Below are 20,000 nucleotides of genomic sequence, written 5' to 3'. Positions count from 1 at the left end.
GAGTGTAGAGAACCTTGAATCTATAATGTATTTCAGTTTGTTTAATTCATAAATGTTTCCCTTATGCTTTATTGATATTCCACTTGCAGAAAGTTATGACTTTAAACATATTTTAATGTATGTTTATATTTGTATGTAAGAAAAATATACACATGTATATATGTGTAACAAATATCTTTTTAAAGTTCCTTGTTATTGCCCTTTATAAATGGCTAGTAATATTTAGCCTTTTAGGTAACAGTCTGTTTACTAAATCTGTTACACACTATTATTGGGATTGTAGTTTACAATACAATAAGTTGTAGTACAATACATGTATAATCTGATCATTAGTCCACTTTAAATTCCAATACTAAGTACGTAATACTGTCATAGGCTTGAGGAGCTGTGGACTGACGCTGTCTGGGCCAGTGGCTTTGGTCATGTCCACCATGCTGAGCAGCTGCTCAACCTGCCCCACCTCCCCCAATGCAGTGGTGACAGTGCATTCTGTTTCTTGTGGTGGGCAAGGTGCAGGTTGGTCTGTGTTGTCCACCTTCATCTTAGTGGGACAGGGGTGAAACCTTTTCCTTACTGCTTGTCATGGTGGACCCATCTGGCCTGGTGAGTGTTAGAATGATGTCTTGGTGGCTCACACCTTGTTGCTTCTTAACCAGGTTCCACCATATCTTGTTGCCAACTCCTGGGTCGCACAGTTTGTGCTACAGTTCCTCTTTCTGTTGACTCCTCGCCCATCTGCAGGTAGCTGTCATCCACTTGCAGGCCTTCTGATGTTGTGCTGCATTCCTGAATGACAAATGATGCTTGTATCTCAGCTATGTGGCATGCTTGGCATCTGACCTGGTGAGGTACACCAAGCTGGGGTCGTATAGCTATTGGAGGGCAAGGAGTTTGGTGGTGAAGGTACATGCCTTGGCCTCAGCATCCCCCACAAGAAGGGCATCCCAATCATTGTGTACAATACCCTTTTGCATGGATGGCCAGTCAGCCTTCTCCCAGAGCCAGACGGTGTGTGGAACAGCATCTTCCTTCACTACACTTAGCTCCACGTGTGTCAGTACAGCATAGTGGTCCAAGCTGCCCACTGGCCCCTGCTGCTGACAGCAGACATTGGTCTCAGGGAGGCCTGACAGCACAGGATCCAGCAGCTTTCCCCACTTGTGGGTGGGGAAGGTTAAATGGTTTACCAAACTTTGCACCATCAGTAAGGTGGTGTAGGCTTCCTGTTCTAGGTGAAAGTTTAAGTCTCCCACTATCATCAATTGGGAGCAGTTGTGTAGAAGCAGGGTATCAAGTTCCTCTGTCAGGAAGTCGAGTGGAACTCTTCCTTGCCTGGGGGATTGGTACATGATGCAGAGGAGGAGTCCACTGCTGTCATCCAGCACAACCCTGAAGAATTGTACCTTTGTCAGGTTAGGAAGTGCTACCTCCAATTCCTGAGTCTGGAGGTCAGCTTTGAAGCAGGTGGCCACACCTTCACCTGTTCTGCTGTCACAATCCTTCCTTAGCCACTGGGAGTGACCTGGGATTTGTCCAAACATTGGTTCTGCCTCACCATTCGAACACCATTCACTTTATCCTTTTAGCTTCTTCTTCTTGGTATTTTCTGTTACAATCCATGGCAGCAACAGAAGTTTTATTTATTTATTTTACTTTGTTCATTTACCTATTTAATTATTAATTTTTATTTTATTTATTTTATTGTATTTTTAATTGATTATTTATTTGTTTATTTTGTTTGTTATTTATTTGTTTATTTTATTTGTTATTTATTTGTTTAGTTATTATTTTTTCCTTGCACCAAATTATTTTTTGCATAATAGGAGTTTCCAGCAGTGGACTAAGTTGATCATTACTATCCTGATGGTGGCAATAGCTTTGGAGCCATCTTTCAAAATATTCAATAATCTTCCCTGATAAGCATAAATTTTTACTGTCCATCATTGTGGTAGCTCTTCATATACTATATCCCCTACAGATGAGAAAGTACATTGTTTACTGTGATTCAGCAATAGCTCTCCATACAATTGAAAACATTTATTCATTGTATTCAATACCCATAAAAGTATTTACTGTGTATGGATAATTTTATGTCATAGGCCACACATTCAAATTTTCCTGGTGTTCTGTTCTGCCAAGTGGACCAAATGGGTAAATGAGGTGGTTAAAACTACCTTTTCTTGTTCTGCTCTTACTTGTCCTCTCCCCTTGAGGGACTTCTTTTTATCAGACATTGTAACATTCATCCTGCTTGGCAACAGGATAAAGAGATGGAGCTGCAATGGAAGAGATCAGGGGCAAGGCTATGCATCTCCAGCCAGATGTGCTAGTGCAAGAGTACCAGAAATGTGAAGCACATTTAATATATACTTACTTCACATTCCATTGAGTATACACCTATCATGATGACTGCTTGGTTTTCCTGACTGCAGCACTTGCTAGTCAAGTACCACAATCTGGAGGACCTGTCTCAGTGTCGAGGGATGATAGCTATAGTCTGTCCATTCATGAGGATGTGACAGAACTTTCCATCTCTCCTTTTTTATATTGAAGGAAATTCTCTCTCTCTCTCTCTCTCTCTCTCTCTCTCTCTCTCTCTCATTATGGAGAATGCTGATTCAGGTCTGAGAGGTCCTTCTGAACTACTTCATTCCAAGTTCTTGTAGGGTTTGTCTATACAATTTTCTAATGGAGACAGTGAATATAATTACTTTTGATGTGGTTGCTTAAATCTTTAATTTCCATGGTTTCTATTCATTTCTGTTCCTTTATCTTAAGTTTTCTTTTTTGACTGAGGTAGGGGCTGGCCTAACAAAAGTAAGGTTTGCTATCCTTTACTACACCATGTACCTATCTGTCATATCCTTTTTTCATTTAACTTGTAGATAATGCTGGGTTAGGGAATTGCTCATCCTTGTCCAGTTTTTTGTTCTGCAAGTGGTAGTGGGTTTGCAGATGCAATGTTGATTTGATTCTTAGCAGATATGTTTCTTTAGTACCAAGCTTTGCTTGCTTGTGGTTAAGTCAGATTATAGGGAAGCACTCAGAGCTGCCTTAATGGTAGGGAAGTCTTATCTAGGGATGTTATGTACCAGTGATGTTCCCACTTGATAAATTCATAGGTTGTTTGGGCACTTCTGAGGTGAGGTTTTTTTCTGGTAATGTAAGGTGACAGTTGGTGTGAAAATTGCAAACTGTTCAACCATCCTTTGAGAACTGATTATTCTTTATATAACCATAGCATGAATTTCTTACCTGGGCTTATTGTAATCATAATCAAAATATGTTAATCAGCTGTCTTATGAGTGGTTTGATACTGCCCCATACATCCCTTTAGTCATCTTAAATGAGTTTTTAGTAATGGGCATCAGGTAGACAGATGAAATAGGTATTAATCAAAATTATATTTATAATCCACTGTATGATGGGAAAAGAAGCAATAAGTACCATTGTCAGCTTTCAGGTGATAGTTTGGAAGTGTAGCAATTGGTTTCCTATGATAATAATCCATAATTTAATATGCTGTCCATAACAGCACTCCTGGCCACACAAGGTAATATAAATGTTCCTGAACTACACATATAAATGGCAGACGCTGTAACCAATTTAGATTTGGTCATCATACATTTTGAAGTGGTCATTGTGTGCCATGATACACTACTCTCAGTGATTATTCCACAATTAGGAATGCTCCTTGGAAGTTATACTCTTTAAACTTATCAATTACCATTTTTTATTTGCATTGTGTCTCGTACAGTATACATGATGTTGAAATGGCAATCTTTCCTCTCAAACTCCTTGGGGAAAAAGAATTAATTTTCACAAAAAGAAATCCAGCAAATAAGATGAATTTAGAGCAGTGATCATATTGGGATTTTGGTTTTAGAAAAAAATTATGATGGAATCTATTGTCATTTTGGACAATACAGGTGCCATTGTATAAAAGTTGTTTAATTGTAACTCAGAATAATACAGTAGAACTTAGTATGGACAGTCAGACTCTGAGGGGATGAATTCATGGTGTTGGAACTATCATTTCAACAGGAAAATTAGTGATGATGGGAATTATTTGAATTGAAATATAACAATCCACTGTGATGAGTGGAGGAAACAATGAGGATCCAGATCAAGTGGATTCAACAGTCCAGAGCAAAGCAATATCAATCTGCTCAACAAGCGGGAAGCAGTTACAGGGGAGCCTTGGTTCTAGAACTTAATTCGTTCCTGAATGCCATTCAAAATTTGAAATGTTAAAAAACTGAAACTATTATCCCCATAGGAATCAATGTAAAGTGATTAATCTGTTCCCAGATACCAGTCTGAGCAGCTTATGACAGACACTCCCACAGCCAGTATGGCTGCTTCACATCTCTAGCTCAGAGATTATTTATCCAGAAAGGATGTATTGAGTTAACTTAGTGACACAGAACAAATCAGAAGATAATGTTTTGACCATGCAGTTATTCTCTTTATCACCCATCTAGTGAGGGAAGCCTTACAGAGGGAGACAGAGGAGCAACCCACTCATTGCCAAAATGTAGGTGATCATAACACTTAGACATCTTGCTGCTGGGAAAAGCTACTGGAAAAATGCAGTTGTGCTGTAGTGATGGCATTGGGGGATCATCAAGATAGCCACAGGTGTCTCGGGATAACTCCTGAGCACTGAAAACTGCCTATTAACATCGAGGCTTTTCCACGGGATCACATTTACCTTATTTCAATGATTGAATTATTGTAGAGACAAAGTAAATATTTATAGAAACTATAAATTAGTAATAAACAGTAGCTTTTGCTATGTCTTTTTAATATTTGAAATCAAGTAACTTTGTTCTAGAACTGAATTATGGTACCTCAACCAAAGCAATAATAATGAGTTCAGAATTTTGTTAAAAAACCGATTTGTTAAAAAAGGGAGGTGTTCAGTAACCAAGGTTCCACTGTACCTTCAAAACAATGGCCAGACCACATACCCATTCTCTGTTCGAGTATGACTTCAGCCAGCATTCAACTTCCTTCTCACCACTCTACCAACCTGGCAGACACTCCATTTAGATTTCTAGCTAAGTATTCTATTTAGTTCCAGGCCTGTGCTGACCAGTATTTAGCTATACTCATGTGCTTGCCCAATTCAAGGTAAACACTTATAACGTAACACAAATCTGTAGGCTTAACAATGGCACTGATTCTTCTCAAGGGTCAACAGTTTGGACATAGACTTTCAAGCAACTCTGTGCATGTCCATACTGGATGTGATTGCCTGACTTTCAAACAACTTGTGCATTGTGCATGTTCATACTGGACATGATTGCCTGTACTGATGCAAACAACCTGTTGATTATTTCAGGAATGTTACTGACTCATTTCTGATGCACAATTCAATTCCTTCTATGTTATTAGATGTGCTTTTTAAAAGGTCCCATTGACTTCATCACCTTCAGTAATCTGTCTTGTAATTTGAGTGCCACTCAATATCAGTGAGCACATTGCTTTATTGCAATAGGCTTCTTTTAATATCTTTATTTCCTGACAAGTTTAAGGGGTGCTTTCTTTTTTATGCTCATAATTAAATTGCAACTGAACACATGAACAGGATTTCATAGCTCTGTATTCATTGGGATGTTGTGGCATTCTAAGTCACAACTGTTTGCCATTGCCGTGTAGGTATGATAATTGTTTAGTTTCTTTGCTATATGGACAAATTTCTAATCACACTTCATATATACCAGCACAGTGTAGAACTCCTAGGCCTGTACTACATTAATGGGTTTAAACACTTAGTGTCACAGAAAAGAAAACACCAATTATAAAATGAGTTTAATTAAAAAATCATATGTACATAGTAGGCCTATCTGAAGTGCAAGATAATGCCATTAGCCAAATGGCTGGGCGGCTCACACAACAAAGATCCCACATGTGAAAGCTCTTGTGTCAAGAGTAATCCTTCACAATCAGAGGAGATAACAGGGCACTAATACCCCTCTTAAACAATATGGCAGCTCCAAAAGTAAAGTAAATTACTGAGTCTTGTCTGCCTGGTTGGCTACCTGTCTGTCAAAGATTATTTTCACTACTCCCACTATTATATTTTTGTGTAAAGAAATACAGTGCACAAAAAATTGTTTCTACTGCAAAATCAAGCTTTAGAAAATTCTTTTAGGCATTAGCTTAGCCCTAGTGAGTCCTGAGAGATACTAGGTAAAGCTCGGATGCAGGATCACCAGCAGCTGGGCTGAGTCAACCCCGATAACCAGGGCTGAGTCAGTCTCCTCAAACACAAATATGCTGCACAAACAAATGTTACTAAAATAATGAACACTACAATAGGCAAAACAAAGTTATGCAACAAAATCAAAACTAAGCCATACCCAAGGCATACTGAATATTACATTTCATGATCCTCTCATATAGTGAAAGGAAAATTACTGTTTGTGAAGTCAACAATGGCTCACTTCAACAGGCACTTCAACCTTGGCAGACATGACCAAAAAAAAAAAAAAAAAAAAAAAAAAAAAAAAAAAAAAAAAAAAAAAAAAAAAAAAACACCTAGTTACACAAAATTATCAACATTATTATACTGTTTGTAAATAGTCTACATAAAAATAGAAGGCATACCTGAGACATCAACAAAATGGATCAAATAAGGATAATAAAAATAACAATTACAGGTGAAGGGAGGCACGGCTGAGGCTGAGGCCTGGTGGTAACACGGCGGTGTGTGGCTCCTCCACTGCCCGCCACACCCCACACTTTGTACATACTTCAAATTTTTAGTAAAACTAATTTTTAAAAATCCAATATAACCCCATGAGTGAGGTTTAAATAGCACATAAGTTGGTTTATTTCATTAGTATAGTTCCATTACTAGTGGATGGTGGGTAGAGGCTGTGGGGGATGTACTTTTGGGCCAAATGACTATACATTTCAGTTGATCAAACTCTGGGCTCCTCTGAAATGCTGCATTTCAAAACTGCAGGCATTTACAGCTGTTAATTAGTGCTGGGCTCTGGGAACAAAAAATTTAGACCTGGTGCAGCTTTATATCTGCTAATAAACCTTTAGCTAAGGCTTAAGGAAAAAATTATTTCCATTACTTTTTATCTCATACTGAAATAATGTATCTTAGACAATCATTTTAGTCAATTAGTGTTCTGCCAATTTCCTCTTTAAAAATGTTAAGGGCTGACAGAACCCCACACTTGCAGCACTGCAAGTGGTCTAATCTTTGCCATTAAGACAGTAAACAAAAACCTTTAGTTTTCATAATTTGGAAGTGCAAGATACTCTAAAGCTTTTTGTAATAAACTATGAAAATCACAATGCATATACAAAAATGCATTACAGTTAATAGTAAAGGAACAAAAATCAAAAGGAAAGAATTCCTATTTTTTAATACAAAGTTAACTTGATGGATGTATATTAATTTCAGGATAATTTGGTCCACTAAAGAGCTAAAGTATAGGATACTGCAACTTGATACTGCCATCATTACAATATATTTATTTAGTTTAAGTTTTCATCTCCCCATGCTCCTCATTCATATCTTGCATTCCCCACACCAAAATGATTATTGTTTTAACTCCGTGTTTTCTAAACGAGAAAGTGCCTTTTGTTGATATTGTTCCTTTAATTTTAAATGTAGTGTATTTTAAGTTATTGCATCACTATTCTAGTTGCTCTCAACATTTAGTGTTATAAAGCCACATAATAACTGCATTTCTGGCAAGCTTACTCCACAACATTTTTGTTAAAGGAGCCTAGACAAGGTTCTGCCATCCCATGGGCATGAATTTTGTGAATATGAACACAACTGCTGATAGTATCCCTTCTTGATGCAGTAATCATCTGTTAATGGATTCTGAAAATTTTTTAATGTAATGAAAACCCTCTACTGGCCATGACTAAGGGGTGTGAGCATAATTCCTCTTGCTCTTCTTAAATATAATATTCCCTATAAACCAGTCTAACTGATAAATCTTGACTTGGTCCAGATCTCATTCCCTATACATCAATTAAATAAACCTTGATCTTGTCCTGAAAAATCTAGAAGAGTAAAATCTCCTAAGCTTCAATATTGTGATCCAGTCCAGGCCCAGCACTAGGGTTGCCTCCAACTTGTACTATTAGCAGTAAGAGAATGTCTGCATTGGGTGTGGTATGGACTGTGAAGGAGGCCTTGTACACCCCTCAGAACCTCTACACAAGTAGCACCAAAGGTAAAGAGTTGCCAATACGGACTGAGTGCAGAGCATGTTGCAGGTCCTGGTGGCAGCAGTCCTCAAGTGCCGTTTTTTAAAATAGGAAAGAAGTCACATTCTAGTGACTATCCTACTAACACTTCCTAACACCAAATTCTTGACTAGTTTGACTCTGCCTTCTTGACCTCTGTACAAAGCACTTTCTTGGTAAATTTTACTGAGGTAAAGTTTCCAAGGAAATGTGCAACAATGTTGGTATGGTATATTATGGGTGAGTCAGATGGTGTAGGGTGGAAGCAACTACTGTTGCTTGACCACAATGGGAACTGCTGCCACTTGGAGGTCCTGTTGCACCCCACACATGCTGTTCATGGCCACATCTTCACACATTATATCTCTAAACTGAGGTAAGATATTAAGCCTATCTGCTGCAAGGCTCCATCAATGCTGGACCAGCATAACAATGCTAAGTCTCAGCTTCCCCGGTGGTCCCCTTCCATCTACAGCCCTCTGGCTGTCTCCACCGGGGCTCCTCAATGCCATATGTGTCCGTCACACTTTCTCGTAATAAGGAATAAGGATTCTGGTGTTGGTGAAAATAATAGCCACCATAACACAATGATACACAAGTATCTTAGTTTGTTAATCACACTCCAATGCCTTACTTTCAATCTGCCTTCCTAATTTGTGCAAATATTTTGCCCTCAAAGAGAGGAAGGTTGACAGAATCCTCTGTGATCTCTTCATTGATCAGCCCAAACTCCTCACAATGCTTCTTGAAAAAGAATCTGAAAGTTGAAAATAATATATAAAATTTATAATTCAATAGCAGAGATGCAAAAAGAAAGGTTGTTATTCTAACTTGTTCTTGAATTGGGAGAGTATCTACATAATGTTTTGGTTCCTTCAGAAGCAACTCCCCAAAGGGCTGTAAACAATACTTCACTTCTCTACATTAAAATACCCTCCTTATCTGTTCAAGCACTCTGTCTCTAACTTGCACCTCTTTCATACATGTACATATCCTTACCTTGTCCCTCCACCTTTTAAGGTAGCTACTCCCACTCATATTAGGACCTTCAATTTTAATTGTATCCAATAAAGTTTAAACATAGATGTGTTCTGTGCTAACAAGGACTACTTTCTCCTCTACTTTTTAGGTTTTTCTGATCACTCTTAGACTACCCACTGACACTCAACTTTCCACTGAAGCTATGAAGGAAGAAGTATGGGAAATTATATAATTTTCATATTTGATAATGTGGAAATGTGTGACAAGAATATGGTTGGAAAGACAAGAGATAGCTGTGTGTGATATATTATAATACCAATTCTGGCCTGGTATTTCTAGGTGTGTGTGTGTATGCACATACCCCAGTGGATATGAAAACATTTCGTGCAGATAATGAATAAAGTATAACTATCAGGTATACTTAAGATAATATTATCATACTAATGAAAATTGAGAGAGAGAGAGAGAGAGAGAGAGAGAGAGAGAGAGAGAGAGAGAGAGAGAGAGAGAGAGAGAGAGAGAGAGAGAGAGAGAGAGAGAGAGAGAGAGAGAGAGAGAGAGAGAGAGAGAGAGAGTTACTGAATTGTGAATGTTAGAATATAGAGGGGTTCTACTGGGTAACAATAGTGATGAAAATGAGAAAAAAGAGAATGCATGGCAGAGAGAGTAATAAGATAAGAGATACACTTGAAAACACTGATAAGTAACTTATCAAAGCAAACAAGAAATATAGTAGGGTACACGACAAGGAACTTAATTCATTCCAATGAAGCGTTCATTATGGTGAATGTGTGTTATGTTAACGAAGAACCTCGTTCATTATGGTGAATGTGTGTTATGTTAACGAAGAACCTAAGGGAAAAAAGTTGATTGGTTCCAGGAAACCAGAAAATAATATAAAAAAACACAAATTTTGAAAAATTACATAAAAATGAGCACATTTGCACACTAAATTTGAGATAACACAACAAATATATGCAGTAACATCCTGAGTTTTGCATCTATTGTAGTCCTAAAGTTTCGTGTACTATCCCCTAGAATTTCACACAGCTTTGACAAGCATGTGTCACATTTACCAACAGTCAGCATCATGCCTACACCTACAGTAAATCCTGCCTAAGTTGGAGCTCTCTCTCTCTCTCTCTCTCTCTCTCTCTCTCTCTCTCTCTCTCTCTCTCTCTCAATTTTCATTAGTATGATAATATTATCTTAAGTATACCTGATAGTTATACTTTAAGTTGATTTAAGTTGATCGGCATGAAATGTTTTTATATCCACTGGGGTATGTGCGCGCATGCGCATGCCCGGTCCGTGCCACCAGACACCACAACAAAATAACGCCCCTGAAGGCGCCGCGCACGGACCGGTACAGACTCAGTGCGATTCCCACCATGGTGCGAGCCATCAATCAATAGTATTTCTCTCCTAGATTAGACTTACCTTTAGGATTAATGTTAAGTTTTTCCCCATCCCCTATGTACATTTTCAGTTTGTCAACTGCCTAAATAATAAACCGTTTATTATTATTATTATTATTATTATTATTATTACACACACACACACACACACACACACCTAGAAATACCAGGCCAGAATTGGTATTACATATCACACACCTTTCCAACCATATTCTTGTCACACATTTCCACATTATCAAATATGTAAATTAAATAATTTTCCATACTTTCTGTGAAAGTAAGAACAATCCTAAGGATTGGTAAACAGAATGAAAGAATTTATAATGAAAATGGAATTGCATCTATGAGTGAGATACAATGAAGTGAAAATGACATTAAATGCATTAAATGAGAGAGAGAGAGAGAGAGAGAGAGAGAGAGAGAGAGAGAGAGAGAGAGAGAGAGAGAGAGAGAGAGAGAGAGAGAGAGAGAGAGAGAGAGAGAGAGAGAGAGAGAGAGAGAGAGAGAGAGAGAGAGAGGATCAACAGCTTGCACAGCTGGCAAGTTAGTCTTGCGAGGTTTACTTTGTTATTCTAATTAAGGTTTTGTTCATCTTGCTAGTTTTGGTTCATTACTTTGATTAAATTTTTATTAAAATTCCAGCACTCACATGAGTGGCGAATTTGTTATGCCAGTTTTGGTTAGTTATTCCAATTTAATATTAAGCAAAATCTTGGTGTGTTATTGCACTTGTACATTATAATGACCATGCGTTGTTGTGTACCCTACTGTATACAGTTAAGGATAACAGAAAAGGTAATGAATATGAGGAATAACTGGAATGTAAGAATGATAAGAAATTTACCAATTTCGTGATTACAAAGACATGAGTTAGAGATGAATGAATGATGGGTGATGCTGGCATCATCAGGATACTGAAAATATGTATTAAAAATTAAGTATGTCAAGTAAAGGTGCAGGAATGAAATATAGAATGGTCATGTACAATCCAGGAATGGTTTGGCAACTGGAAAAGAATGGCAGAAAGTGAAACTGATCATCACGTAAATGCAGAAGCCAGGAGTTGTTGTATGTATTGATGCAAATCTTCTGAAGATCAAGATCTACAATAATAAAAAATAACAAATAAAGAAGGATGACCTGTAAAATGGGAGGATTGAATTCTGGAGTGTGTAAGAGGAGTGAGAAGAGTAACATGAAGACTAACTGAACTGTCACTTGCTGTCATGAGTTCTTATACAATGTTATCAGATAAGGCCAGAGAGTATGGAGAGAAAGATGCAATAAAATGAAGTGTGTATTTACCTAGTTGTATTTACCTAGTTGTGGTTTACAGGAGGAGGAGTCTAAGCTTGTGCTGTCCTGCCTCAATATCTACTCTTATCCAGTTTTTCCTTAAAATCATGTATAGATGTGTGTGTGTGTGTGTGTGTGTGTGTGTGTGTGTGTGTGTGTGTGTGTGTGTGTGTGTGTGTGTGTGATAGACTTCATGATAGGGAAAAGCAATATGATAATCAAATCTATGGCTTTAAGGTAATAGTGAGTTAACAGTATGTAAGGATAGCAAATCTTGAATGGCATATTTGGTGTGCAAACTTTCAAGACAAACATCTTTAACATATTGTGTGTACTTGCAAATTGGTGAGAAGAAACTGATGAAAATACAGAAAAGAAGGGCATAATGAATCAGGTCATTGCTACATTCTGTGGACCAAGAAGGATATATAAAAAGGCGCAAATATAAATTCTATTAATATTTACAACTGTAAAACTCAAGTCAGCTGTACCTACTTCCACAGATAATAAAGCATTGGCAAAACAGTAACAAAAAACTTACCTGTAATTGCCTTTTTTAGGTAAGTGTTGCTTGAAGCGTTTCAAGGTGACTGGGAAGGTAGGGACCCGCGTGACAAATGGCACGGCATCATCATGAAAATTATAAACAATAGTGGTGACTTCAGGAACACTTGTGGTGGTGGAGCTGCCAGCACTGCTGACACCAGTTCCAGTACCCAGCTGGCTGTTGCCACCCCCTACTCCACTGCCACCACCACTCTCACACATTCCACCTGTAAGAAGATGGATGGGTTAGCATTCTTTACTTCAATGACATGAAGTTATGTTCTAATGAAAGCCTGATCAGCCCCTGCAAGCATCTAGTATTTAAAAATATCATTATCACTTTTTGCCATGTGCATCAATCACCATACACTAGTCTCATGTGAGCCTTGATCACAAATAAGACAAAATTGGTTAAGAAAACAGTGAAGTACTTGAAATTTTTTCAAGTGGCTTTTGTTTTACTTGATAGATGAATACAAGCTTATTTCATATTTCATGACTTCCATTTATTATAAAATGTCCTTTTGTCTACACAACTGAGCAATGCACTCACTTAATTTCCAGTGTTTAGGCAAAACTGAAGAGCAAAACATCTGAGTGCCAGTGGTCACACAAAATTACCAGGCTACCTGATAATTTGACTGTTTACTGTCGGGTATGGGTGGACAACCCAGGTGTATGACTACACAAGGCCTTTGCCCAGTTAACAGGCAGAGTTTGCCAGGCACTTTTCTATTGTGTGGAAGGGGCCTTAATATAATACATAAAATATTGGCAAATGTCTGTATATTAAAGTTCAGATAAAATCTAACATTATTATTACCTCCTTCCAATCTTCTTGTACATCGTCATACATATTGTATGCAAAAGTACTACTTCTGTATATGGAACAATGGAAATGTTCAGGGTGTACCATCAAATCACACCACACCCACCACATTCTATAGATCAGTGTTGTGGTGATTTACCACACTGGAGCAGGATCATTAACAGCACTCACCTGAAGATGTGGGCTGAGTGTGCCGAGGTCTGGCCCGTCTCAAGGTGGACCCATTTGAGCCAGAGTTGGCAGCAGTTGCTGTTGCAGAAACTGCATCTCCATGGCCCACAGTCCGTCCACTCCCGGCTTCAGAGTGACCTCGACTATGACCTGAACTGTGACTCGAACTGTGACCTCCTGATCTGCCTGACCCATGACTACCTCCACCCCTGTAAGATAGTTATTTATTAGTCATAACAAACAAGACCTTAAATTATAACTAAACTCTGGTAAGAAAAACCTCTTACTATAACATTAGTGTTCTAACGCTACAATTATTCAATAATAATTCATGATAATACCCCCTACCTGCTCCGTCTCTTAGAGTCGTCCTGATGTGGCAAGTGAGGTTGGAGAGGACCCTGAGGCAGATGAAGACCATGACCATGTGTCAGGTGCAACCCTGAGTCCACTCCTGCCCATGCTCCTCTCTCTTGGGACCCTGTGCGTCCACCACCCACCACACTGCCACTCACACTTGTGTTGCTACCACTGGTTGCTGTCCCACCCACACTCATCCCACTCCCACTTCGCCGACCACCACTGCTGCTGCTCCGCCTGTAATGAAGTGAACCAAACATTACCATTACTTATACAAAGTAATCATATTCCATTGACTACTTAGGTTAGTGAACAGTATTAGTAACCACTAATCACACCATTTCCACTAAATAAAAGGAAAGTTGTATATTAATTTACATAAAAATTTTCAACACTGACACATGAGAAACAAATTGATAATCTTACAACAGGTACAATATAATGGATATAACAGATCTGCATGCAATGGTCAATCTATTTCACATACTTCACTCAATAACGTGACAAGTTTTAAGAGCAGTGGACATGCATATGGTCTAATTTCTTATCTTGACATTTTTTGTGAGAAATTTTTGAAGTAAATTTCTCAAGACCTAACACATTGATGATTATAAGACTAAACACTGATAGACATGGAGGGAGCAGCTTTTGACTGACTGTTGTGAGTATTATGCTGAATGTAGTGTCAATATACCCATATCAATAAATGAGCTTCTAGTGGCATATGAAATGACATGATATGTCATATTGAGCCAGTTTCCTTTGTAACAGAATGCTGCTTAGGTAACACATTTTCCCCTCCAGCCCTCCCTCACTCCCCAGTCCACCATCCCCTCTCATCTTCCTTGTCAGCCCCTCTCCTGCTCAACCCCATTGCTTGTCTCAATGTTCTTTCAGCCCTTCCCCCCACCAACTGGTGAATTACATGTACGAGAACGCATAATGTATTTTATTATTCATTTTGCTCTGTATTGCCTACTATAAAGACTACTATAAATCATGTTTTCAGAAAGCTAAAGTTGTTTTCATGCTGTACAGTTTACTTCTTAATGGCAAGTGGTTGGCTGGATACAGGATGTAAGAGGAGATTTTACACATATTGCTTAAGGTGAAAACACACATTATTCCAAGTTGAAAATGTTCTATGCACTTACGCATTTTGAGGCATTGTTTACCTGTGTCATGAAATTCAAGTGTTGATGGGCAAGACAGTCTAACAGTCATGTGGATATCCATGTTGGGACATGTGGACACAGGATGTCCCTTGGTGAAATTGTGAATTATTCAATCATGATTTCTACAATTTTTGCAGCTTTGCAGTATCCCATAACAAGATAAGTGGTGTTAATGGACTGGTGATTTACCAGTTAACATTACACAAGAATAGTATGGCTCCAATTAATGGCAAATAAAATGATACGCTATGTGGCACCATGCCAGTCTGGGTATGGAGGGAGGGAGGAGTGAGGATGGCATCAAATCAATGATTGCCAGACAATCACACTTGCAGCTTCTGTCAGTGACAGCAACAGTGAATATGTTTAGATTTTAGAGGGGGAAGCAGTAGACACCTGCCAAAATGGTAATTAGTCCCAGTGAGCTCTGAAGCACTGGATCAGGGGGTGCTGTGAACTTATCATTAACCCAGCTGTGATCTCAATGAACATTTTCCTTTGTGTTTCACAACACAAGGGGGCAGTCACAGCCTGCTCTCTTAAGACAACTCTCTTCTTTCTCACAAAACTACATGCACCTAATTACACACACACCCATCACTCAAAATTCAAAATTAACATGGCAACTCCTACATCAGCCTCGGAATTTCCATCTGGAGAGGGGACCATAAATGTCACCAGGTCAGACTACTCTTCTGGTATCAACCCTAAGTGACTTGATACTTGATTGGGGCAGAGCAAACTTGGTATTGTTCAATGCCTCAAAAACTCAATTCCTCCATCTATCAACTCGACACAACCTTCCAGATAACTATCCCCTCTTCATCTATGACACTCAACTGTCCCTCTCTTCTACACTGAACATCCTCGGTCAGTCCTTTACTCATAATCTAAACTGGAAATTTCACATCTTATCTCTAGCTAAAACAGCTTCTATGAAGTTAAGCGTTCTGAGTCATCTCTGCCAGTTTTTTTTATTTATTTTTTATTTATTTTTTTATCCCCTTAGCTGCTAACTCTGTACACAGTCCTTATCCGTCCATGTATGGAGTATGCTTCACATGTTTGGGGTGGTGGGGGGTCCACTCATACCAATCTTTTAGACAGGGTGAAATCAAAAGCTTTTCATCTTAACTCTACTCCTCTATCTGACTGTCTTCAGCTTCTTTCTCATTGCTGCAATGTTGCATCTTTTGCTGTCTTCTACTGCTATTTTCATGGCAACTGGTCTTCTGATCTTGCTACTTGCAACTGCATGCCTCCCCCTCCCAAAGCCTCGCTGCACAAGACTTTCTTCTTTCTCTTTTGAGAGAATACATTGCCGGCAATCCATACACTTACGGAAATATAGAATATGCAAATATAATACCTCTCCACCATGGATGCCTGCCTGGCCATTATATCTGTCATCCACCCACACATATTTCATATCACAGCCAAACAAGTCCTTTAAATCCATGTCTGCATAGAACATTTTCTACCAAAAATATCTTGCACTTTCACCTCTAGCAATATCTACAGAAATTTGTGTTACACCCTGTATGCACCATAATTTTAAAGATCCTGATTTTGTGAGTATCAAAACCAAGTTCACTCACTGACATACCACAAGCACATGAGGAGAGCCACAAACGTGTCTGCTCAAACATGCACAGCAAGAACATCTGTAATAGGTAGCCAAATCTAAATAGCTTGCACAACCAGTTCTCAAGATATTCAAATCAGCTATATAATTTCTGGGCAGAACACACACACACACACACACACACACACACACACACACACACACACACACACACACACACGTGTAAACATTCTGACTCGGTATCAGTCTTTTTTCTCAAAACTCAAAAATATTCCAGCTTATGAACTTTACTAGTCCATGCTTAAATATGTCCATACCAATAACTTTTCTAATAGTGTTATTATTTATCATTTATTTATTTGTTCACATTAAGACACTTCTCATCCCCCTTATGTTTTGGCAGGATGTCTCTATAGTGTCTCTCATGCACCTTGTTCCACTGTTCCCGCACTCTAAGTAGCATTCGAGTCTTGGGTAGACTTGGGCCCAAACTTGGTGGGCTGGTGCTCTCTGTTCACCCCAGTATTTCTTAATATACAGCACATTTTGTTACTATATTGTTCCCATGGCACTTTCTGAGCACCGTTGACCATCCTAGACATCCCACAACCACTACACCAAACATACAATTTAAAACTAGAACACTTTCAGGTAAGTCAACCATCCCCCCAATTCCACAGTAACACTTCTAACATGTTAGTTTTATTGTGCTCCATGACTCCTGGATCATAGAGACATTTTGAAATTAGGTAGGTATCCATAATTCAGAACCTTCACACATGCTTTAACATAACTGTAAAAATACAAATACAGAGTTAATATGTGAGAGATTGTGATTATTTTGCAATTGGAGATGGCTCCACCATGTGTATATCTTTGAATTATATCACACATGAAACAGAACCAAAATAACGAGTATGAAATGTGAAATCCAAAATCACCTTAAGCATCACAGACTAAAATCCAGCTAAAGGTTCACAGGGAATACACAATATAGGCAGGGATATATATCTGGGCAATATGGGAGGAGCAGGATCCAATATCATCGGACAAGGGCATGCAAACATTAGAACAAAATAAAGCCACTGGGATTCGGGAATGACAAGTCAGGGTAGTGTGCAATGAAAGCAATCACCTAATAGTGCCAGGCGAGGTGGCACCCGCAGAAGTATGCGTAGAGCGGGAGGAAGGCAGTCGTGGATCCCCATTCAGCCTCAGCACAAACACTGCCCGAGCTCAGGCTTCCACAGAACTTATCACTGTCCAGGAGCCATGAGGTCACTCTGAAAAAGAGACATACGATTCCATGGTGATGGCATGCCACAGATGCAAGACTTTCTGTAGGCTGCCATCACACATAGCCCCTGGCTCCTTTTAGGTTTCCAAAAATTTATGCTTCTAAAGCAGACGTTGATTATTCTGTGAGGAAGCTCAACATACCTCGTACGGTTGAATATCTAATACCTAAAGTGTATGGTCAGATAACCCTAAGGAACAAAAATAATGACAGCAACCTTCCCAGAGGCCTATCATAAAGCATTTTTTTCAAGCTTTGTTGGAGATGATCCTTGTCAATTACCCTCTTCCTCTGATGCTACAGCTCACTGTATTTTGTCTGAGAACATGGAGCTTTATACACAAGTGTATGACCATGTAAAAAAAAATGAAAGATTAAAATCAACATTCTGCAGTACAAAATATATACTGAATTATGTTATACTCTAGCTTAATAAACCCTCAACACTAGACTATGCCTGAGCAGCATACACATTTTTTTGTGAACCATTTTGAATGTCTTTTAGTCTATATATTGCATTCATTCTTAAGGTGATCACTATTCACATCACATTGAATTTGTTAATGTCAGCTGCAGTATGACAGTCAAGACAGATTGGTATATTTTTAGTTTGTAATTATATATAATGTCTGCACCCAGAAAATTAGGCAATATATAATGTCTGCACCCAGAAAATTAGGCAAACATAGCTAATTTCTTTGTTTATACATCTGATTTTAATTTTATCTGCACTGTTAATTTATGATGATCATCATTCGCATCACCTCACCACATACCTACGTTTATCTCACAAAGGTTTGAAGTGGTAGATTTTGCATTCACAATCCTCACACTGTAAAGCCTTTGTAAATAAAAGGATATTTGTAACCATCCAACATGTATTACATTCTTTTGTAAATTCTTGTAAATTTAGATATAAAACAAATATAAAACTAATTCTTCTTTTTCCTCCTTCCTTCCTTCCCTTCCACACAGGCTGCCTTTTGTTGACTACTCAGGCCATGCTTTTTCATTTATTATCATTTGTATTAGAAGGATCACAACAGTTTCTTCAGCAACAGTTCACTATACAGTGGAGCCTTGATTCTCAAACTTAATTTGTTTCTGAATACCGTTCAAAATCCAAAATGTTCAGAAACTGAAACTATTTTCCCCATAAGAGTCAATGTAAAATGGATTAATCCATTCCTGGACACCAGATGATTGCTTTTCACACCTTACAACAGTACTCTGTGCATAAAATTGTACAGAAAAAACAATGATATGAGATGAGTAAATTAGGGACCATTTTCATTATACGATCGCAAAAATCCAATAACACAAGAATAAGTTTGGGGTGAGTAAAGTGATGAAGATCAGGTGGGAGGCTTCTACTTCAGTCAACCTAACAAACACAGTTCCCACCACTTTCTCTCCAGCCTCATAGAGAGCAAAGAATGCTCAGCTGGGGAGTGATGTGGAGTATGGTGTGGATGTGCATTGAATAAGGGTTGCAGCGTGATTAACCTGCACACTGCGATCATGTGTGCAGGCTGCCGTGTAGCTTGTTTGAAAACCAAATTACAGTACGGCAACCAAAGCAATTATGAGTTCAATTTTTTTTCAAAAACCGATTTGTTTGAAAAGTGAGGTATGCAGTAATTACATTCCATTGTATAAGGAAATGACTGTTTTATAGAAGAAAACAAGAAAAGAATGTAAACAACCTTGAAAAATCCCTAAGTACACTGTAGGTGATAAAACAAAATATCCAAATCATGAAATGTATGACATTAACTTATCATACTTTCAGTACACACACACACACACACACACACACACACAAAGAAATTAACATAAGAGTTTGTACATACAAATATGAATTAAAATTCTTATAAATATGAATATGAATAAATTGAAATAGTACTGTTAACCTCAATATGAATACAAATAATTTGCAAAGTATCACACTAAAGTATTGTGCAAAAGTTGTGTTGCAGTAAAATGACTTCACAAAGTGGCATATTACTGATGACAGAACAGGTATTTTTGAGGTGATTACCACTGTCATGGGGAGAGAGAGATCTGACTAAAATGCAGTATCTAAAGATTTCCATTTAGTGTGTGTATATAC

The 20,000-nt window shown here is 38.3% G+C and overlaps 1 protein-coding gene across 6 annotated transcripts in view; it reads right to left on the bottom strand.

Annotated features, from left to right (window-relative positions):
• Positions 1 to 5,804: 5,804 nt before the first annotated feature.
• LOC135109056 (axin-1-like) overlaps positions 5,805 to 20,000 on the bottom strand; it is a 61,466-nt gene continuing 47,270 nt past the window's right edge. For all 6 annotated transcript variants that reach the window (XM_064020078.1, XM_064020068.1, XM_064020111.1 and 3 more), the window contains 4 exons: positions 13,819 to 14,067; positions 13,471 to 13,679; positions 12,466 to 12,697; positions 5,805 to 8,986 (listed from right to left, as the gene is read on the bottom strand). In XM_064020078.1, the coding sequence (XP_063876148.1) occupies positions 8,866 to 8,986; positions 12,466 to 12,697; positions 13,471 to 13,679; positions 13,819 to 14,067 (811 nt within the window). In that variant the 3' untranslated portion in view covers positions 5,805 to 8,865. The remainder of the gene's footprint in view (positions 8,987 to 12,465; positions 12,698 to 13,470; positions 13,680 to 13,818; positions 14,068 to 20,000) is intronic.

The sequence above is a fragment of the Scylla paramamosain genome, chromosome 2, assembly GCF_035594125.1.
Source record: "Scylla paramamosain isolate STU-SP2022 chromosome 2, ASM3559412v1, whole genome shotgun sequence".
NCBI classification, from domain to species: Eukaryota; Metazoa; Arthropoda; class Malacostraca; order Decapoda; family Portunidae; genus Scylla; species Scylla paramamosain.
The sequence above is the reverse complement of the archived record's forward strand: the minus strand, read 5'-3'. Positions and strand labels throughout refer to the sequence as shown.